Here is a 22685-nt window from a genome sequence, read left to right on the forward strand (position 1 = left end):
GAATATATATATTCATTTTAAAGAAAAGAAATCCCACAATCTTCTACTTTCATACACTACATGGAGCATGAATCAAAGCTCAACAGCTGTCATGTCATACCATAGCTTTTCGGAGTGGAACCGTCTTCCTTTGGAAGGTCTTCCAGCCACACAGCAAGCACAGAGGAATCAGCATTCCACAGCAAGTCATTTACCTGGTAAGGACAAGACACTCCTGACCTTCAGTTGTTTCTCTACTTCAAACTCTTTACAATGGCGGAATTCCCTGCATCCATAAACTAAATAACCCACAATAGCGGAGCTGACTTCCACCTGCAAATCACTAATCTCCAGTTGTCACACCAATCTGTGAAATTGGTACTATAAAAAGAACTTAAAATATACATACATTATGCTTTGAAGATTTACATACACAATTAACATAAAGCAATGTAACCGTTTTAGAAAAATCAAGAAATTTGACTATTAGATATAGTAATATAATATTAAGTACATTATTATCTTAATTTTACATATTATATTAATACTTAATACTAATTAAGGTACAATATAGATGAGAAATATATGGTACCATAAGGAAAACCTCTCTGAAAATTTCATACAAGATTATCCTACATAATTTTATACAGTTTTACACAATTAAAGATTTCGTGTGTCTCTACCCAAAAATTTTTTTCTACCCAAATTTTAATGGTACATAAGCTGCAATAATGTTTAAATATCAATCATCAGGAAAGGCAGTCATCAAAATAAACAGCAAGAACTAGCATCTCTATTTCCTTTCTGTGACTTTTCTTAGCAGAAAAGAAATGCCCCTTCTGTCTGAAAGCCAGAAGCCATCCTTTCTGCACAGCAGCTCCCGTTGCTAACCTCTATGCAACAGGAACATCCACAGATGAGGAGGGAGTGCCTTAAAGAATTCAGACACCTACCTTAACTTCGTCTTTGAAGAAGGGAAGTGTAAACTGTCCGTGAAGAAGTCCATTTTTCTCAAAAAACACAACATCTTGCTGGTTGGGTTTATCTTGAGTAGATGCAATCAAACTGCCTGAGGGTCTTAAGCAAAGCCCAAGTTAGAATAGTCAAAAAGTTCCTCCTGCTGCCTGAAGCACAGAGATTTAGGTAAGACTTTTTTTCCCCCAGCAGAAAAAACTAATTGAAATCCTTTTTACTAGAAAAAGGTGTGTGTGTGCGCACGTGTGCATGATGTGTGTGTCTGTTTGTGGTGTTAGTTCCAAGGAAGTTTTAACCCCACCATTTATGTACTGGCAAGTAGTTCACCCCAACATGTAAGAGGAAAAAAAGTCCCTCCCTAACTAGTTCCAAGGCACCATTTGCACACAGTCTTTCTGCTTTAAACTGCAAATGAATTATTTTTTAAAAAGTATATTTTCTATAGCATTTCAGGCACAATATCCTAAGTAGTCCTTTTTCAGTTATACAACTTTACACATGTTCCACATCTAGGCAGGTACTTTAACATTTCTCTATTAAAATCATCTTAGTCCACCTTTCTCATTCCTATTTCTGTCTTTTTAATTCAAATGCTTAAATAACACCCAGTCCTACCCTAATATGGTGAGAAACAACATGTCTGCAACCTAGAGGCCTACTGCTTTGCACATGACAGCGGCCACTGCAATGGGTAGCCAAAGGAAAGCACTGCAGCACTGAGGATATTAAGGGAAGTCAGGTGCACAAGTTTAGCCGGCAGGTTTCTCAGCCAGCAGACCACCTGCTGTGGTCCCACAGAGCCTCCCACTAGGACTCTTCCAACAGACACATCCCACGATAGCCCTACCTACAACCATAACCTTTAAAGCGCTAGAGATGCAACTAGGGTTGGGCCTTGGAACAAGGAAGTCTGTGAAGAACCCAGAACCAGCTAAATTCTGAGGGGAGGGATGGAAGGGACCGAGTCCTTGGCTCATTCTCACACTCACTTCCAAGCCAGGCAGGGCCCCAGTCCTGGCACAGGCTCACTGGTCGATTGCAAAGCAAACTCCCGGTTCCACACTCGGATCTTCCGAGCTCCTGCAAGGGAGGTGGAGTAAACAGACACAAGCACTGAAAACACTATGATAACTCTCACGCACAACTGTCCAGCACGTTCAAGTCTATTTTGTAGGTGAGGCTGGGCCAGACAGCCTCAAAGCCATCTGGCGACTCTTCTAATTCCTAAGCCATTAACATGTAAAGCAACACATCCTTCCCACTCTGTGTAATTAATGTCTACTCAGAGCAAATAAGAAAACGCTTCTAAATTTTAACTTAGGTAAAATTTTAATTGCATTATTTCCATACCTGTTTGTGGGCAAACAACACTCACAGCAAAAAACTGCCCATCCCCACGCCAGGTAATTTGTGGTCTGTGATCATCCCAGGGCAAGGCCGACTCATGCTAAAGACAGAAACAGCAGCATCACTGGTTTGCTCCCAGCTCAAACAAGCCTTGACTACCAAATACTCATCTGCTAAATGCTGTTAAAGCTATCCAGAAATCCAGCTTCAGGGACTCTCCAGGAACCCTTCCAGAAGTAATGAAAGATGGGGATCAAGAGATGGTTTAGGGGTTAAGAGTAAGTTCTGCTCCTCCAAGGGACCTAAGTTTGACTGCCAGCACTCTTGTTGGGTGGCTCACAACCAAACAGAACTTCAGCTCCAGAGAACCCAACACCCCTGTATCTTCTGTAGGCTCTTGAACTCGCATGAACACATCTACACTTAATATACATATAGACAATAAAATCTTAAACAAAAATCTTAAAAATTATAAAAAAAAAAAAAAGAGAGAGCAAATAGGATATCCATCTATGGCAGAGGAACAGCTCCTAAGAACTACATAAGATCATGCTTCCTTTTATTGAGCTGGAACCTTGGCACATCCTAGTCCTTCCTCACACCCACATCTGAGCTCTGTCTTATAGCTGTTCTCTTAAAAGGTTTCCAGAGTCAAGACTTCGTACCACCCACTCCCTCTTGGGTCCGCAGTGCTTACTGAGAAGAGCTTTCCACAGCCATTCCTGTTCCTCTCAGTCCACAGGATGCAAAAGCCAGAGTGCAACAATGAACATAAACCAGAGTCTGTTGCTGTGGAACCCCCAACAGTTCATATCAAATGGAGTAAAGGCAAAGGTGGCACCACTGGGCTACAAGGATGCTCACCCTCACCACTTCTCTGACTCCTCTCCTACCATTCTGTCCTTCCTCAAAGTCTTCAAAAAAAAAAAAAAAACAATTGACCTTGGTGTCTTTAGAACTGGTGGTTCCGTCTGCCTGCAACACTCTTCCTGGATACTGCCTAGCACATGCCCTCACATCCTACACGTCCATAATGAAATAGCATCTTCTCTGCATGGCTATCCCCAACTTCCCCACCTGCAGCCAGCTGGAACTCCTTATTCTGTTCTATTTCCCCCACAGCAGCTGTCACTCCCTGAATGTTACATACTACTGTCTTAGTTAGGGCTACAATGAAATGTCATCTCGCAAGCAACACAGGGGGAAAGGGTTTATTTGGCTTGCACTTGCAGATTACTGTTTATCACTGAAGAAGTCAGGAGAGGACCTCAAACACAGCCAGAACTTGGAGGCAGGAGCTGATGCAAAGGCCATGGAGGAATACTGCTTACTAGCTTGCTCAGCCTGCTTTCTTATAGCACCCAGGACCACAAGCCCAAGGATGGCACCACCTAAAATGTGGTCCCTCCCCTGTCATCAATAACTTAAAAATGTCCTACAGGCCTGCCTATGGCACAATTTTATTGAGCCATTGTCTCAATTGAGGCACCCTCCTCTCCAATGTTTTTAGCTTGTGTCAAGTTGACATAAAACTACCCAACACAATTTTAAGCAGCTTAATGCCTGTGCTCTCCCACAGGCTGCACATGTCATTGTAGGCAGGAGTTTTGTTTCCTACCATGCAGTCTGTGTCTCACACACACTGCAGCATATGTAAATCCTTAATACACATGTTTTAATTAGTGAGAGAACTCATCCAAGAAATCAAGAAAACATGAAGCAACATCACTGAGCTCCAGCAAGGTGCCGGCAGGGGATACAAGCATCACAGCCCAATACCAGGCCAATGCCATGAGTACTGCTTCTGAGTAAGCAATGGGCTTTTATATCTGTTTTCTGAACGCTATAAACTTTCAGGTCAAGACAAGGCCTTTAGGGAAAACTAAATTAATGAGCAAAGTTACAATAGACTACTGGACAGTAAGTGAGATTGGGTACAATCCATTAGAAAAAACAAAACTATCTCTCTAGGGTGACATTTTCTGAGGGCACTATCAGCTCCCGCTTTATTGCAATAAAAAGATACTGATATTACTGGCCTCTAACTAGCCACACAGTTCTCCAGCAGGGGGCAGAAGTGAACACCTATGAAATCCACCTTACCATTTGCTCCGGAAAGGCTGGCGGCCTGCCTTCAGAGCCGCGGAACTGTGTCTCCTTACTGCCCCAGCCAACAGTGACAAACTTGCCTAGTTTTTCAAGAACAAGAAGACAAGCAATAAGCAGAAGAAATGAAATCAAAGCAGTTTCATTCACTCTTCACGAAGGCAGTCACTGCAACTCAGTGAGCTGAGCGTCAGTCCTTAAGTTAAAAACTGAGCTTCCAAATGATGTGCAGCAACCAATCTTGGAAAGCACGACACAAGTCAGAAATCTGACCGAATGATTAGTCAGAACAAACTATGAAGAATTTATATAATCTGATAAGAAATCACAAAGTGAATAATTTAAGATAATAGCTGGGAATGAAATTCTGATTTTCAGCTTTAAACTAACCAGTTAAGCTTTCTTTTGGTGGTGAAAGGGGCTATATGTCAAATACAGTTCCTCATATAGACTTCTCTGAGACTCCATAGTGACAGAGCCCAAAATCAGAAACCAAGCTTCCTGTTCTCCAGGCCGCCTTCCCTCAACTATGCTGCATCTCTTACACAAGACACAGAGGCAGAGATCCAGAACAGCAGACTTTCCACTCCTAGAGGTGAGATGTGACATCATCCACAAGAACCAACAGACAGATGGTCCTCACGCCATCAGACAGACCCAAGACAAGACTTCCCTCCTGCCATTAGTTCTGAAGCGGACTGCCTATATAATTCAGTAAGTTATGGCTTAGCATAGCATTTTCTGGTGCTTGCGTGGGCGTGTCCAAAGGCAACAGGAGTTCAAAGGACACCTGTCATTGCACACGAAGAGCAGTGAGTGCTGCCACACACAGCCTTGAGCTTCTCTGCCAGGTTCCCAAGAGGTAGAGGGCCCAGAGTGAAACAACACGACTCTACCAGTGGGATCAGACGGTGGGTGACGGGCTCACAGCAAGGGCCTGCAGATGGCAGCCTGTGTCCGCATTCACAAAGAAACGTAAGGCACAAGCTCGGGCTTTTTCCTCTCATTTACTACACTGGTTTTAAAAAAAAAAAATTCTGGGGGAAAAGCCAGGCTCAGATCACTTTTCTCATTTAAACAGGGCTGTGCTGATTACTCTGTAAGTGTCCTTAACTCTGGAAACTCGAGTTCCACCTGGATCCTAGACTCTTGTAGCGCTCTCTCTACCTGCTCCCTGAGCAGTGGAGCTCCCAAGACTAGAGACATTGTCTATACACGACTCATGCATGTGCTCCACCTGGCAAGCCGTGAAACTCATCCATGGAAGAATTTACCATCTACCACCACAGATCAGCAAGCCCCCAGCTCCTTTCTCTGTTACTAGCATCCTTCTTTTCATCACCCAAACTTCTAGATGGAATCACAGTAAACTCTTTTCTTCTTCCAGCACATAGCCAAAGCCTATTTACATTTCAATTTTTAAGCTGGTATTTCTCATGTTAGACATGGATAAGAGGAAAACACAATGTAAATTCCAAGTGTTTCTCAGCTAATGGCAAAAAATGTACTCATATGCTTAATGAGTATCAGACTCTCCCTGACCTCATTTCCTTTCCTAGGCCTACACTCCCTATGGGAACCTACAACCTCATCACCCCGTCTGTAATCTTTTCTCCATACACATACCAAAAACACATGTCAATAAGAGCAGCTTTACTAAAAACAAACAAAATGGCCACAGCATATGAACCTCATCAAAACCATTTAATCTTGCCCTCCTGTCCGGGCACCTAGCATGCTGCCTTATGCCCGAGTCCTGGATTGAGCCAGGGCTTGATCTCATCCCCTACTCTCAACCTTCTCTATTAGTTATCAATCACACAGTCACTGAGACTCTGCTCAGGTCAGCTTCTGTAAGTATTCACTCTCCAGTGACCCCTTCTCTTCTCTTATGGCTGCACTAACCAAGTCATCACTGACTCTGTGACATATGCCTTATAGAAAAAGCCAACTATACAATCATGTTTCTAGCACCCCTCGGTTCATTTCAGAAGATTTAGTCAGAAGGCAGTTCCAGCATTTTGGTTTTGGTTTTGGGTTTTTTTATTTGTTTGTTTGTTTGTTTGTTTTTGAGACAGGGTCTCTCTCTGTAGCCCTGGCTGTCCTGGAACTCACTCTGTAGACAAGGCTGGCCTCAAACTCAATAGATCTACCTGCCTCTGACTCTACAGTGCTAAAGGCATGAGGCATTGCACAGGCTCTGAAGTTATTATCTGAAGAGCCGAAAGCAGCAGCAGCCACACGCAATCCCTGAGCTGGCAAAGTGAGAAGGTATGACGTTAGGCCCCAGCAACAGTTCAGCTACTGCCCCTCACAGTCCCTCTTCAACTGGATCGGCTGCCCAGGGGCTGCAGTGGCCAGAGCTACAGTCAACAAGTACCTCCATCCTCTGCCCCATCAAACACTCCCAGCCGCAAAGGCCAAATGACCATGGCCAGATCTCAGCAAAAAGGCAACTGACAGGCACAGGAGAAATGATTCTGATCTAGTTGGTAGGAAGAAAACACTTCCTTCTACCTGCCTCTTTCTGCCCTTCCTTGTGGTCCAGTAAACTGTACTCTAAATATACTCTCCTTATTCTACCTTGAATAAATATTTTCCTCTAATTCTAGTCTACATCTCTTCTGGAGTTTAAGCAATATCTAGGAGACCTCAAGCACAGGTTTCTATTTCCCAGAATACCGAGAAAGCCACCTCTCAGATCTGTAGAGATTAGCAATATGCCTGTTAAGACTTATGTATATGTAATATATATATAACATATATATTACATATGTATAATTTTTAAAAAAGAATTAAGAAAAAAAAAAGAACTAGGATGGACTGAAGCTCTTTGGGCTGATGGCGAGTATTATGAATAAGAAAATGAGTAAAACTCAGGAACTTCAGGTCACAGACTGTTCAGGGCAATGCTTACCTTCACCAAAGTCATCCTGGTGGATCTGCTGCTCTGCGATTACTTCAAAGTCTCTTGTCATCATAATCAGGGTCTGTTGAGCTTAGGGGAACAAATCAAAACCTTTTTTGTTCATGTAACAAATCAGTCATCCAAGTGTCTAGGGCACTGGAAGCTCCTGAGCCTGAACGAGGAGCTACAGTTAGAACAGGAGGACAGAGTGCACGCACACAAGTGCTTTAAAACACAGTCACCAGATGCTTACTCGGAGCTACTGATTCCTCAGAGCCCTCCTCTACTATTTTAAAATTTGCTGGTTTCCCAAAACACTTCTGCAGACATTAAGTGAACTCATCAAGAATAAATACTCTCAAAGGAAAAGAAAGCCAGGCATCCAAAAGAGCTGTTAAGAATCGGTTTACTAGACAGGCAAGATAAGAAGGCTCAACTTCGCTGGGCGTGGTGGCGCACACCTTTAATCCCAGCACTCGGGAGGCAGAGGCAGGCAGATCGCTGTGAGTTTGAGGCCTGGCTGGTCTACAAAGTGAGTCTAGGACAGCCAAGGCTACACAGAGAAACCTTGTCTCGAAAAACCAAAAGAAGAAAAAAAAAAAAGGCTCAACTTGCCTCTAGGCCCAAACCTGCATGATGAACTGACTCCTGCAAGTCATCCTGTGAGCTCCACACCCACAGGCCCTGCCCTGGAGTTACTACAGAAGTTTGTAATTAGTAAAAGGACTGTAAGAACAAGGAAAGTCACGAGGCTCATGCAGAGTCTAGGAAGGTTCTGGGAAGGTGTCTAAAGGATAGACATAGGCCCATGAAACAGAGTAATAAGGAGGAAAATCTGTGAGCCTGAAGGGCTTAAAAGAGGTTAAAACCCAACTACAACACACACACACACACACACACACACACACACACACACACACACACGGAAAACCAAAGCTGTTCATAGCAACCTCTGTTTTTACAGTAGGTTAAGGTAAGCACTACTGACATTGATTGCTGAACTCAGCAGATTCCTCACTCCCAAAGACCACAAGACTGCACATAAAACTCAGTATGCTAACAGAGGCAAGACGTTGAGAGTATATTATCTTAACATTATAATCTGCTATCATTGTTCCAAGACGTCTGAAACTAAGTGTGTATGACATAGGAGCAAGTCTGACGAAGTCAGTTAGGCACCAGTGAAAAGCTTACCTGTGGCAAGAAGCACCAGTTCTTGGTCAGGACTCCAGCTCATGGCAGAGATACCACTGGCCACATTCCCAACACATTCCAGCTGCATCACAGGAAATTGAAAAGGGACATTTAGAATACTATTGCCTCAATAAAGGTTTACTAGGGACTCAACCAAAACAATCAAAATGTAAACACACAAAGGTGGAAAGAAGCAGCAGCCACCCCTTCAGGAACAGTTGTTGAGCCAACAGTCACACAGTTAAGCACAGGGAGTAGGACATGAAACGATGACAAGATGAAATGCTTAGTTACTTTAAAGGTCCCTGGGAAATAAAGTCAGTCTAAGAGCAAGCAAAGGCCTGAGGAGTCTAGGGGTTCAGGTCTCAAAGCCCAGCAGCAGGAGCAGGAGAGAGAGCCAGCAGGGGAACCGGGGTGGAAGCTTCCAGGCTTAAGAGGCTAAAACTCAACTGTAATTAGATGCTGAAGAACATACACACACACAGCCATGCAGGACAGACTGGAAAGGAATTTGGGGAGCAGTGGCTGGTCTTTCAGGGAGTAGGAGCATGAATCTATGAATCTGTACTGTGACAATGAGACGCCACACAGGAGAAGCATCTCGATGAAGACAAAATGGACTGGCTGGCTCGGGAAGCAGGAGACAATGGGGAAGAAAAGTTCTAACTTTTAAATATGAGAAATATTTATTATTTGTCATGGTTGACTTATGCGTGATAGGCTTTGGCAATTCTCACCATGAATAAAAAATAGTTTATTAATGCATTCAAAGAAATGGTTAGAGCTAAAGGTGCCACAGACTCTGACGGTTCACACTCCGTTTGGTAACTCCGTGATCCTGACGTAGCTACTTAAGCTCTCTAAGCCTCAAGCGCTTGGCTTTACCAGTGCTTTGAGCGTAGGCATGGGACACCATGCCCAGATTCAAAGAAGTATTTAAAAAGGATCAAGATGTTACGTCATGAGGAAGGTAAGAACAGAAGACAGTAGGTAAAAATGCTTGCTGCATCAGCCTCACAGCCTGAGTTTGAGCCCCAGGACCTGCACAGTACAGGAAAAGACCTGACTCTCACAGCCTTTGCCCTCTACACCTGCCATGGCACTGCCACTCTCACGCACTCACATTATACACAGAAGAATTTTTTTTCTTTTAAAAAGAAGAGGATGGATAAATGGCTCAGAGGGCAAGAGTACTGGCTGCTTTTCCAGAGAACCCAGATTCAATTCCCAGCATCTACATAGCAGTTCACAATCATCTACAAATCCAGTTCCAAAAGATCTGATGCCCTCTTCTGGCCTCCACGCATGTGGTGCAGAGATACATGCAAAAATAGTCATATACTAAAAAAAAGAAGACAAGAAAGGCAAGCCAGCAGTCAAGAGACTAAGGAAAGAGACCCATGTGAATTTGAAGCCTGCCAGGAATACACAGTAAGACTCTATCACAAAGAGAGAAAGGCAAAAATGGGGGGGGGGGGGGGGAAGGTGGAAGAATAGTTTAGAAAAAAAAAAGGAAGATGGAAATCCTGAAAATCAGCCTTATTCTAGAGTAAAGAAGCAACAGGCTGCAGCCTATCCTCCTCCCCCAAACCTTACAACAGGCTTCCAGTACATTACTTTACAGTGGAATTTAGTACAGTAATACATGTTATAGCATGCAATAGTATATTACTATAGCGTGTGTATTAAGAGACTCTAAGGCTCTCCAATCAGAATTTATAACAAACATAATCCAATTAAAGCATTCAGACTTCCTTAATCGAGAAATTCAGATAAAAGATAATATACTACAGTAAGTTCTTATTCAATTTTTTAAAAATATATCTTTTTAATTTATTCATATTACATCTGAATTGTTATCCCATCCCTTGTATCCTCCCATTCCTCCCTTCCTCCCATTTTCCCCTTACTCCCCTCCCCTATGTCTGTGATTGAGGGGGACCTCCTCCCCCTGTATATGCTCATAGGGTATCAAGTCTCTTCTTGGTAGCCTGCCATCCTTCCTGAGTGCCGCTAGGCCTCCCCTTCCAGGACAGGTGGTCAAATATGGGGCACCAGAGTTCGTGTGAAAGTCAGTCCCCACTCAAGTTCTTATTCAATTTTAAGATCTAATTTGAAATGGAATGTTCCAATTGTCCTGTCTGACTAATAGATGCAGCAGACTAAACCATTTGGTTTTTAACTCCTGAAACATAGCTAAAGTCATTTAATTCGCAAATGTCTCGATACCATGGCTACAAGTTAGAAGATCTCAACACAGAACAAGTGGCTGAGCTGAGGATACCTGACACTTCCTCCTCACAGGGCCTGCTACCTACCTGGTGTGTGCTGAGATTGCAGAGCACGACATCCCCCGCGGCGGTGGCCACACACACTGACTCCTGATCTAGCAGCTCCTGAATACCCACAATGGAGCCGCTCCCATCCTCTGGAAGAAAGCCTTTCGCCACCAAAGGCAGTTCAGTCTTCACCTTTCACAAACACAATGTAAGCAAGTCAGTGTGTACATCCAACGCAGAGCCATCTGAGTTCCAGAAGTAAAATGTGTCTAATAACTCTTTATATATGTAAGATTTGTTGTTTTTATTTTATGTGTACGGGTGGGTTGCCTGTATGTATTATGTGGACCACGTGTGTGCCTGGTGCCTTCGGAGGCCAGTTGAGAATGTGGGACTGCCTGGAACCGGAGTTTTAGATGGTTCTACGCTGCCATATGGGTGCTGAGAACCAAACTGGGGTCCTCGTTAAGAGTAGCCAGTGCTCTTAACCAATGGACCATCTCTCCAGGCCTTATGGTTCTTTTATAACATAAAAAGCTTTCTAAGTATTTTCTCTAGAAAAACTTTCATTTTAGAAATAATACAACGCTATTGTCTTTAACAAGGAGAGTACTTAATGCAACCTTTTTGCAAAATAAACACAAAAACAAGTATCGTCTGTTTAAAAGTATCTAATAAGAAAATGAAGCTAACAACTATGCCTCTTATTCACATTTTTTTCCAATGGGGGGGCATCAGATTCAGGGCTTCTACCATTGTACTACATGTCCAGCCCCCTAACTGCAGTTTCCTAAGATTTCTACAACGTGGGCAAAGACAACAAATCACCTAAATAAAGCACATGAATAGCAACAAATAATTAAGGAAACACAGCAGAGTCATTTCCGATTTTCAGAAATATCCATGGTCGGTTCTAGCACTAAGGACTGGGATTTTTGCCAGTTTGGGCTAAATGCATATACGTGCTTAAAAGACCCTCCAGGTCTGGGGTAAGGGGTTTCAAATCACAGCACCACAAAATACATAAACTGTAAAACCTCCATGGACAAGAGTCATGCAAATTCACAGTGGAAAAGGTCAACTGTGAGGTACCCACATAAAATGTATGGTCAGAGCTTTGGCAACTGAGCTTACAAAGTTAGCAGAGTTAAAAGCTGGCTACTATTTAAGTCCTACCTAGAAAGCCATCGACATAAAGCAAAGGAAACGGCTATTAGGAATGTGTAAATTACTTTGGATGTAAAGGGAGACTAAGAGGGAGAAGGAAATTTGGAGGAAAACAAGTAGAAAGCCAAGCCAGGAGCTGGCATCGTCACCAGTGACTTACTTCTCTTTTCACAGGATCTACTTCTATTAGTCCACATTCCGAGCCAACCAGCACCGTGCCCTGCTCAGTTCGGAGAGTGAAGCACTGAGGTTTCCCTGGTGCCTGAATATCCCTAAATTCCAGTGTCCGAAGCAACTTCAGGTTTCTCATGATGAAGCGGTTTCTAAGGGAAAAAACAAATCGCCCTTGATGAAAGATTAAGGCCTGAAAGAGAAAGGACTACCTTAACAGTGATAGATGGCCATGCTCACACTGAGTGTGATTCAGGGGGTTATTAGATTAGCAGGGGGTACTACTTATCTGAACACACCAGCATATACACGATCACACTCACTTCCTAAAGGTGCTAGCTTTATAAAGTGCTAAACTGGAGATTAAACTACAACATGTTAAATCTGGAGACACAACCAAATGATAACCACAGCACATGCCATTACTGTGCCATGATCCAATCTCGATGTTCCATATCCCGCTCCATGAACTCGAGATCTACTCATCAAAATCTGTGCTGCCCTGCATCCATAAAATCCAGCATACAAATGGTAGAAATTAAGAGGACTCTCTTCTTCCCATTATCTGTCTCTGACTGCGCCTACCATCCCAGCAATGGGCCTCAATCTTTACAGGGATGCTGGTCCTAGTCCCTGGCACTGCCAGAACCAGCCTTATCACTGCCACCCCAGGGAGCACAAATCAGGCATGCTACATCTCCAGATGCAGAAATCCGGCCCCAGGCATCATCCTGAGTGTCTAAGCATCCATCTAAAGTCTGAGTCCTAGTGTTACAGGCCCTTTCTACCAAGTGTTAGGTTCTGACGATGCCAACGTCTGCCTTAGTGCTGCTCCCCAGCCACAGGAGCTGCTTTCTTCAGCTTGCCTTCTAAATTACTTCAGTGTTCCTTTCACTTTATTTTTTTCCTCCAATAGGTACTTAATTAATTCTTCATAATAAATCCTGCTGAAATACTGTGTGGTCTATACTTTTCTGACTAGACCCTGACAGATAAACACAGCAAAACAATTTGAGTTTAAAAAAAAATTCACTGAGTTTGGGTCTGGAAAGATGGCTCAGAGGTCAGTGAATACCGGCTGCTCTTCCAGAGGCCCTGAGTTTACTTCCCAACATGGACATACCAGCTAACAATCATCTCCAACTCCAGTTCCAGGGGATCCCATGCCCTCTTCTGGCCTCCATGGCCACTTCATGCACACGGTACTAAGGGAAGCTCATCAATCTCCAATTCCCCAATCCTTTCAGGATGAAAACTGACTACCCTGATTTGTCATACCCATAATCCTCACTCATTTAACTTTTTGGAGGAACACAACCCTGTACTTTCCTCGATGCTTTCTAGGTTAAGAAAAAGAGTATCTTCCAAATGCATCTAGGATCACAATCTGCCAATGTCCTTTCTTTGGCACCTTCAAATCCAACTCCCTTGGCTCCACGAATTCAACTTTTCTCCATCCACATGCGTGCTAAAGGTCTCTTCATACAACTTTAATCATGTCCTAAAATTCTGATCGTTGCTCCATTTTCCGTTTTCTCCTCCGCTCTTCTTCTACTCACCTTCAACTAGGTAGCTCGGGACAAAGAAGACAATAAATCTATTCACCTAATTATAACTGATCAAGTCCAAACTGAACATTAAACCGTCTCCTGATGGTATCATCAGCTGACCCTTCCAAGCACACGAAATGCAACCTGAAAGAGAGAACCTGCTGCTCTCTGATCAAATAATAGCCCCTTTCTATTTCCACAAACTAAAACTTGGTTTTGCCTCTTTTTTTTTCCTCACTTACACATTGAGGTATTCACTGGTTGTCTGTCGTGGCTGTCAATATACAATCGAATCCTTTACACAACACCTAAGATCCGTTATGTGGCTTGTATAAAAACTTGCTAAATGTTAGGCCTTGAAGACAAAAGGCTACACAATCACTACCATCACAAAAACCACGACTTGGGCACACCGGCTAGGGAAATGCGAGATACGCTACTCCATAGAAAAGTCTCATGCGCGAGAAGGGACCCGCAGCACAGCACAAACAAAAGCCTCCATCACCTTCCACGGCTGGCTAACAAATTCGCCGATGGAGGGTCAATCTACTCGACGCAAGGAATCCTGCAGCTGAGGGGACAGGACCCTCCTTCGCGGCAGCTGGGTTCAGCAGCGCCCCCGGTTGGCCGCAGGGGAAAGTTTGCAGAAAGCATCTAAAACGCAAGGCGAGAGGACATCCACCCCGCCTCGCTGGCGCGCACAGGCAGAGGCGCAAGGATCCCCCATGCACCAGGACAATCGTGGACGGAGAGGACCAGGCCGCGTGCAGCGACCCGGATTGGGTCCCACGAACGCTCACCTGCGACGCCCCTCGCCTCAGTCCGCGACTCCGAGCTCTCACGGCGCACTAGGTTTGGAAGGGAACCGCCCCTGCTCACCGGAGACAGAGACACGCACGACTGTTGCACGGAACCCGCTAGCTACCACAAGCAAGGCGGGGCGAACGTGGCGCGAACGTGGCGTCACCAGTGAGGCGCGCTGTCTGACGTCACCAGGTGGGTGTGGCCGAGCGCGCCCAGACAGTAGCTTCGGAAGCCTAATCCGGTAGTGTAGAGGCGGTAGGGTCCTGCTGTCTGCTGTCCATCAGCCCTTTTACCGCCCAAATGTATTTGTCCCGCAGTTGGGCGTTGGCCCCAGAGTACAGGTGACTGGGGCGGGGTTGAGGGGCCGCGGGGCCCAGGAGCAGCGCGCGTGCGCACAACGCTACCACGCGCCGGAAGTACAATCCCCTGGCCTAGACCCGTGGCATGGAAGAGCTAGGGTGTCCTGAAGTCAGACTGGCCGAGGCAGAAGTAGTTATGGCTACCGAACCCGCGGCGCCATCCCTTGTGGATCGATACTTCACTCGCTGGTATAAGGCGGGTAAGTGTGAACTGATTGGTGAACTCTGCTCTACCGTACAGGCAGGATGCCGCGGGGATTCCATCGATGCTGTGTGAACCACCCGTGCTCTTCCCTGAGCTTCCTAGTCCCAGGAATACAGGTTTGCACTGTTGGGAGAACTAAAATAGGCTCAGTGCAATGTGTGGGTTGTTTGCACGAAAGGATGTGAACTAAACTAAGGGCGCCGCCTTGGTCTTTCTGGGCTTAAACACACTGCCAAGAATTTGTGTGCCTGGAGAGATCTATCATACACAGAGGCGATTTTTTGCATAGCATACAGACAGCCTCACAAAACAACAATACATCGTAAGCAATGTGGTGCTTATAATAGTGTTTCTCTAACAGGAATAATGTATGTACTCATTTAAAAGTGACGAGATGGAGGAGCTAATAACTTTATCTGCACAAACGATTCTATCTGTAATAGGCCACTTAAACACTTTCAGAACCTTTATTTGCTTTGAGCACTGTGACCAGCATCAGTCCCAGCTTTATAATCTAATGGTAATAGTAAATATCAGTTCAACAGCCAGCAACTCATTTATTCCTCCAGATGTTAAAGGAAAACCCTGTGAGGACCACTGCGTACTCCAGCACTCCAACCGGTAAGCAAACCAGGAATACTAAATTATCAACACTTTCCTTCAGGTAGTTAGCCTGATGTCGTCTTGGGTTGGATATGAGCATTCATGAACTTGTCTTCTGCTGTGCTGAAATGGTGTTCTAGGGGTGTGGTGGCAGGAACAAGTCTTGTTCAGTCATTTACTGGTGAGCCCACCTGTACTAACCACTGAACTCCCAGAAACTATGGGATGGCCCATTGTGTCACGTCGCGTTACTCTTGCCTTGTTTTTCTGCTCCCCCGGGTTTACTCAAGCTACTATTCCACTTCCTGGGATGGAAATTCAATCCTATTGTCTCCTCATGCTCCCCGTACCTACACTTAGGCTCCAGTGGCAGCCAAGAGACAGCGATAAGAATTGGGCAAAATGAAGGTCAGTTTGGATAGCCGCCTCTCCACAGGAGCACTGTTACCAAGGAAGTGTCCAGCCGGGAGGTAACAGGACTAACTGTTTTTTCTCCTTGTAGAATATGTGTTATCACACTGGCAGGCTCTCATCCCGTTCTTCAAAGTGGCAAAACTATTAAAAGTATTTCCTATCAGATCAGTACCAACTGTAGCCGACTTCAGAACAAAGTATCTGGGAAATTTAAACGGGTATGTTCCTATAATTCTGTGGTTCCTTCCCCCTCCCCACCCCCCACTGAGATTTTCTATATTTGTGCTATGGTGGATCCAGTCAGCCATAAGAAGACTTTTTCTAGCAGTTCAACATAAGTTTTCAGTAAAAACAACACCCCCTCCCCCAAAAAAGGAGGTATAGTGTCTATCAGTAGGTTCTGTAATCCCTTTTGCCTATAAAGCCCAGGTCTTAGGTGGCTGAGGTAGCAAAATTGCAAGTATGCAGCCATATAGGGCTATCGAGTGAGTACACCAGGCTGGATAAGGCTACATAACAAAACTCTCAAAAATAATAAGAATCTTGGCTCCAACTGCCTGTAGTCGGTATAGTATAGAGAAATATTCTTAAAAAGAGGGCCAGTGTAGCTAAGCAGTGGTGATGCACACCTTTGATCCCAGCACTTGGGAGGCAGAGGCAGGCAGATCTCTTGAGTTTCAGGCCAATCTGGTCTACAGAGTGAGTTCCAAGACAGCACGGGCCACACCAAGAAACCTTGTCTCAAAAAAAAAATCAAAACAGGAAAAAAAAAAGAAAGAAAGAAAACAAAAGGCGGTACATAAAACATACTCTCATTCACCTGCTTAGAGATATTTCTCAAACCACCCTTGATTTACCCATCCCCCCCTTGATTTACCCATCCCCCAGAGTATCTGAAACAATGGCCATAAATGCTGTCAGGAAGTGTATTAAAATGTACTAAAAAAGGGCTTGCATTTTGGCTAGTTTTCTGGGGTTTATTTAAACTTATTTGTGTGTGTGTGTGTGTGTGTGTGTGTGTGTGTGTGTGTGTACGCATGCAGGAGCCTGCAGAGTAAGGGGAGCTTGTCAAATCCCCTAGAACTGAAGTCGCAGATGGTTGTGAGCTGCTGTGTGGGTACTGGGAACTGAACCTGGGTCCTCTGAAAGAGCAGGGAGTAATCTTGTGATATGTCTCACCAGCCCATTAGTTTTGTTCTTTAGTTAGAAAAATATTCCTTCTTCACAAAGTCTCAGTGGTTGACCCTGTAAAGAAGTTCTTTACCTATTAATTTCTAATATAAAAGATAGGCGTCTTTTGGAAATCTTTAGGCTTTGTTGTTTGTTTGTTTGCTTGGTTTTGTTTTTGAGACAGGGTTTGACTACATAGCCCTGGCTAGCCTGGCCTTCACTGTATAGACCAGGCTAGGCTCAAACTGAGATTCACCTGACTCTGTCTTCTGAGCACAGAGATTAAAGGTGTGCACCACCATACTTGGCAGAAGATAGGAATCTACCTTTGTAGGATATTGTTGCATGTGTCATGGTAAATTTTATAATAGTCTTGGCAGTGAATTTTCCTGTAAGTTGAAATCTTTGTACTTGGCTGCATGTAGATTTCTTATTTGCAATTGAAAAATATATTTTTAGATAGTAACTAAACTCCCCATGATTATATAATAGGTTATTATGTTGAAGTACATGAGTGGTTTTACTTACTTAAATCATTTTGCTGTAAAACCAGTTCCAAGACTAGATCCTGATTTAATGGCGAGGGCTACCTATCAGAGGAAAATGGAAATACACAATTAATTTGCTTCTTTCTTCTCATTACCCAGGGGGCACAGTTTCTAACAGAGCTCGCACCTCTGTGTAAGATTTACTGCTCCGATGGAGAAGAATATACTGTATCTAGCTGTGTTAGAGGTCGGTTGATGGAAGTAAATGAAAATATTCTTCACCAGCCATCTCTTCTTCAAGAAAAGGTAAATGTGAAGTGGGGAAGCATAGCCCTGCCTACAGACCTTTTAGAGAGCAGTTGACAATGCTCAGTGTTGTTTTCCTTCCCCAGCCATCCACTGAAGGCTACATTGCAGTAGTACTACCCAAATTTGAAGAAAGTAAAAGCGTAACGGAAGGGCTACTGACCCAGCAGCAGTATGAACAGGTCGTGGTAAAACGCAATAATGCCACAACAACCACATACAGAGCCTAAGATGGAGAGACGGCACGGGATTCTCAGCCTTCCTGGCCTAAACCGTCAGCGCACTGAGAAGAGCCAGTGTCCAAGAAGCATTGCTCACACCAGCCACAGGAGAAGCCCAGTCCTTACCTAACCTAGTTCCTTTGTCTTACCATCGCAAGCCTTGGTCCCATTTGTATTCAGGCCGTCAGCTCTGCCTTGCCCAGGTACTTGCTTTGTGTGTTGGGAAGTGGATGTTCGCTTGCATATAGAAAACAACTTACTACTAGTTTACCTTTTGTTAAGAACAGCTTCTCATTGGCTTGGAACTTTGCCAGAAAGCGCATGAACTTCCAGGGAGCGTCTGTCTCCTCTGCCTCTCATCTGGTAAGGCTGCTATTATAGGGGCATACCACCATACCCAGCTTTTATTTGGGCCTGGAAACCCAAACTCAGGTCTTCGTGCTTTCGAGGCATATTAGTTACTTTTCAGTTGATGTGATAAAATACCATCACCAAAGGTAACGCCAAAAAGAGTTGACTTCTTGTCCCATAAGCTCCCCGCACAGTACCCCCAATAGTACCACCAATACTTGGGGGCCAAGTGTTCAAATACCTAAGTCTGTGGGGGTCATTTTTTATTCAATCTACAACTCTCTTCCCATGATGCCTGCAGACCCATACCATGCAAAAGGCAGTTAGTCCCGTATCAAGGTCCCATACATTAGCATCTCGGCCCTGTTTCCAAGTCTCTTCTGAGACTCAATGCAATCTCTTAATTGGCTCCCCTGTAATTCAAAACAGCAGTTACATACTTGCACATACAATGGCACAGAATGTACATTCCCATTTCAAAAGGAAGGAATGATGACACAGTGAGGAAATATTGGACCAAAGACCAAAACCAGCATGATAAAAACCAGGTCCTGCAGCTCCACCCACTAAGGGTTTAATTTCAAAAGGAATAGATGACTGCCCTTCCGGCATTGCTGCCTGCAACAGATATTTCTCTGGGAGTTTCTGCTCTGCATCGCTCTTCCTTGGCAGATGGCTCACAGCCCTGGTATCCCCGGTGTCTTGGGATCTGCCCTTCACCTTCACAGCTTCACTCAGTGGTCTCTCATGGCCTTCTTGCAGAAACTCCATCTCTGCCATACGTTGCCTGGCCTTGGCGTTGTTTTCTATAAGCAAATAGGCGGGACCTTGTGCTGTTTTTCACAGGTTGGAGGTTTATCTGGGTGGATTCTTACCTTGACCAACTGTGCCGTTGTTCCGGTGTTGAGCAGGAGACTTCTCCATGGCACTAATCTCTAGCAGTAACAGCCATTCCCAACGCGTGACTCGGCAGCATTAAGCTCCTTGGTGCTCCTTTCTCCAAGCAGGACACTATCCTTCTTTTCTGACATGCTTGTTTTCATTGGTCAACTTTATCCTGTCTTTAAATAGTTAATGCTAGAGAAATCAGTCCATGACTTTTTAATTCAGCCGCATAGAAAGCAGCCAGATTCATTGTCAAAGGGTCACATAAACGGGCTCTGGCTACTTTGCTATTAAGAGACCTTGTTTCCTCCAAAACCTCAGGAGCCAGGCCTCTACTGTGTGTAGTGCTCACAGCACTACAGCCTTATGGGTTCAAAACAGGAAGTCCTGCTTCACAGTGCTCTCAGCAGTCAACCATTTTTCTAGTCCAGAGTTGCATTCTTCATAAAGCCTGGCCATATGTTTTCAGAGCAGCAGCCTCACTTCTCGGTGGCAGCTTCTGTCTCAGTAGTTGCCTGTGTGCCGCTGTGAGGAAGCACCATGACCGAAGGCAACTCACAAGTTTATTTTGGCTTACTGTCACAGGAGGCTGGGTGCTCATGGCAGCAGGCACAAGACTGAGAAGCCACGTCACACACTGGAAGCACTCCGTGCAGTGGAAGTGGACCAAGGCTGTAAACTCAAAGCCTGCCCCAATGACATGCTTCCTCCAGCAACTCTATCTTAAAAGTTCATAACAGCTCACCAGCTTGGGACCAAGTGTTCAAATATATAAGACCATGGGAGACAGTAGAGATAAGGAGCCTGCGAGGGAGGGAGGAAGTCAGGTGATGTTCAGGGAAATTTAGCAGCTCTGACTGTCTAGCAACCAGGCCACTTTTTTGGCTGTGACTTTGTAGGAATCAGGCCACTTCTGTGGCTCTGGCCTTCTAGCGAGCAGGTGCTTCTTTATTCATACACGTTTCACAGAACAAAGAGGGACTAATAATCATCCAAGTGATACAGAGTATGTGTTTGATTTTTCATTACATGTCCAGCGTTACAAGTTGAGTTATAATTAGAAAATACAAACATTGTTTTTATTATTAGCCCTATAACTCCAATTTAAAGAATCTAAAGAATGTCTCCTCCAAAGCAAATACATTTAATATATGACTGCCTGCCTTAGGTTGCAGTGTTTGCAGTTTGTAAGCTCTCCAGACAAACAAAATATACATACCAGTCTTTACGAATAACCAGTACTAATAGCTAACTCCTTTTACCATATGTAGCATCATCTATGCTATAAAATAAGAAAAGTTTATTTTAGTCACCCTATCTTATTTGCTGTGCCCTATATAAAACCCCTACCCCCAAAAATCCTTACTTTTTCAGAGAGCTCTAAGCCTAAAGAGGCCTTTGAACTGTAACCTTTTCTCCTGGCCAGTCAGAGTTTGTCAATTGTCTGTTTACCCTGCACCAATTATACTGTTTGAGTTTGCTCAGGGGCAGATACCCTAAGAAGATTCCTGAGTAATGGCCTCATCTAGCTATGTGCTTTGCGGTGCTTAATGATCCCCAGGGCAGAAGGAAGACTTCCAAGTAGTGGCCAGCGATTGCAGCAATGCACTCAGCTTTGCTGGAGCTATGTCAAGCAGTTATGCTGGCTTCATCCCTCGCCATTTCTACAAGCAGTTATGCTGGCTTCATCCCTCGCCATTTCTAGTGATATGGCTCTGCCAGATGCCAAAAGAAAACAGCAGCCTCCTTGGTACTGCTTGTAAGCCACATATAGGTGCTGAGAAGTGAACCCAGGTCCTCTGGAAGAGGTGCAGTGCTGTTAACAACTCTGCACCATCTCTCCAGCCCTTGCTTGTCTCGGTTATATTTTAACCGTTTGGTATTTTGGAGAAACAAGACTCTCCAACCTTCCCAAATCTTCTTCGGAATGAATTGGAAAAGTCCAGGCTGGCCCATTCTGTGGCTTCTTCCCTCCAGGTTGCTGGGAAGAGGCAGAATGAATGTGGACTCCGCCTTCCACTCTACATGGCAAAGCTCTGAATCTTACAAGGGCCTCTCCTAGCAAATGGAAGAACCGTGCTGCCGTTCAGCTGGCTCTGCAGATGCAGTGGTGGCGACTCCCATCTTGCACATTTTAGTGACAGCTGATTTGTAGTAATGAAGGTACTTGAGTCTGTCACCCAGAGGCACAGGTGCCTTAGAGCAGAACAAGATGTTTATGCTATCTAAGCTAGAAAACAGCTATGAAGTTCTGGGTTTAGATTAGACACGGACACTGAAGCCTATAAATGAAGACTTTAAACCATGCAGTTTTGTTAAGGTCATAACATGCAGCGACTGCCGTTGCCTCTTTTTAATGAGATAACATAAATGCAACCAGGCCAAGTTTACAAAGAAGGAACTGAGAAGTAAATCTTCCTGTAACTAGGAGATCAAAGCTGAGTTTTCCTTAAATAAAATAATTTTATACACTGGAAAACCTGATTTGTAAGTTCTTCTGTCCTCTTGTGCTATTGATGTCAAGTTACTCTGTTTCCTGACCCCTCCTGGGCAACTCTATTCTATTTCCAGGTACATAAGGGTATTTTGTAAATATTTGTAGGGAATTTTTAAAAAAATATTTTTAGCTCATAAGACAAAATGTTTAACCCAAGTGTCACCATGACTGTCCCTTAAATACGTCAGTCTTGACAAGTCTATGACTTGGTATCTTCAGGGAAGATGCTAGGCTGAAAATCAGGCAGCAGACCCTCACTTTGAGTAGCAGAAAGGATTCTTAGATAATTGAGATGTAAGTCTCTTTCTCAGGCTGTAGCTTTCTCCTCTAGTTTTATGGCAAGAGAATGCTTGTTCCACAGACTAGAACCCATGCTAGAAGTACCTTAAAATACACACATAAAATAGTACAGGTTGCAAAGGCCCTTTTTAATTTTATCATCGGTCAGTATGCCTCTCCCCAAATTTTGCTAATGGATCACAATTAAGCCAGCCAGTATGAATTTAGTTACTGAACATACAATTTTTATTGAAGTGTGCATTATCACATGATGTTTAATACTAATTAATAAACCTAGGTTGTTTTAGTCAAAGCTAATGGTATTGTCGCCATATACCTTATGTTCATAACAATTTTATTGAGGGATCTGCTTTATTATTAAAATATTTACACTGAGAATCCAGTGAAGTTAGCATCCTGCTTTTCA

General features: G+C 44.1%; 2 protein-coding genes across 4 annotated transcripts in view; one reads left to right on the plus strand and one right to left on the minus strand.

Annotated features, from left to right (window-relative positions):
* The window catches only part of ELP1 (elongator acetyltransferase complex subunit 1), a 53405-nt gene extending 38776 nt beyond the window's left edge, over positions 1-14629 (minus strand). The window contains exons 1-10 of the mRNA XM_084775919.1: positions 14477-14629; positions 12116-12278; positions 10828-10980; positions 8510-8591; positions 7325-7405; positions 4405-4490; positions 2305-2401; positions 1944-2034; positions 933-1056; positions 101-194 (exon numbers count right to left, since the gene is read on the minus strand). Coding sequence (XP_084632045.1) covers positions 101-194; positions 933-1056; positions 1944-2034; positions 2305-2401; positions 4405-4490; positions 7325-7405; positions 8510-8591; positions 10828-10980; positions 12116-12265 — 958 coding nt within the window. The 5' untranslated portion in view covers positions 12266-12278; positions 14477-14629. The remainder of the gene's footprint in view (positions 1-100; positions 195-932; positions 1057-1943; positions 2035-2304; positions 2402-4404; positions 4491-7324; positions 7406-8509; positions 8592-10827; positions 10981-12115; positions 12279-14476) is intronic.
* A 65-nt stretch (positions 14630-14694) lies between these two features.
* ABITRAM (actin binding transcription modulator) lies at positions 14695-21961 on the plus strand. 3 transcript variants are annotated; one of them, XR_014778071.1, is made up of 6 exons: positions 14695-15039; positions 15614-15665; positions 16150-16279; positions 17879-18025; positions 18112-18449; positions 20068-21961. XR_014778071.1 is itself a non-coding variant. In XM_084776034.1 (5 exons), exons 1-5 carry the CDS (start codon positions 14925-14927, stop codon positions 18253-18255), a joined length of 588 nt encoding a protein of 195 aa, XP_084632160.1. In that variant the 5' UTR covers positions 14695-14924; the 3' UTR covers positions 18256-21961. The 3 variants fall into 3 exon arrangements, 1 of the variants encoding a protein (XP_084632160.1); XR_014778072.1 differs by having other exon boundaries at positions 21460-21961; XM_084776034.1 differs by having other exon boundaries at positions 18112-21961.
* The last annotated feature ends 724 nt before the right edge of the window (positions 21962-22685 follow it).

The sequence above is a fragment of the Acomys minous genome (genome assembly GCF_964271855.1).
Source record: "Acomys minous genome assembly, chromosome: 1".
In the NCBI taxonomy this organism is placed as follows: domain Eukaryota; kingdom Metazoa; phylum Chordata; class Mammalia; order Rodentia; family Muridae; genus Acomys; species Acomys minous.

Excerpts from the sequence above, each read along its gene's own strand:
- ABITRAM (XM_084776034.1), top strand. The coding sequence starts at position 14,925 with ATGGAAGAGCTAGGGTGTCCTGAAGTCAGACTGGCCGAGGCAGAAGTA. Across the intron at positions 15,040-15,613 it reads CACTCGCTGGTATAAGGCGG|ATGTTAAAGGAAAACCCTGT; the intron begins GTAAGTGTGAAC and ends TTATTCCTCCAG. Across the intron at positions 16,280-17,878 it reads TATCTGGGAAATTTAAACGG|GGGGCACAGTTTCTAACAGA; the intron begins GTATGTTCCTAT and ends CTCATTACCCAG.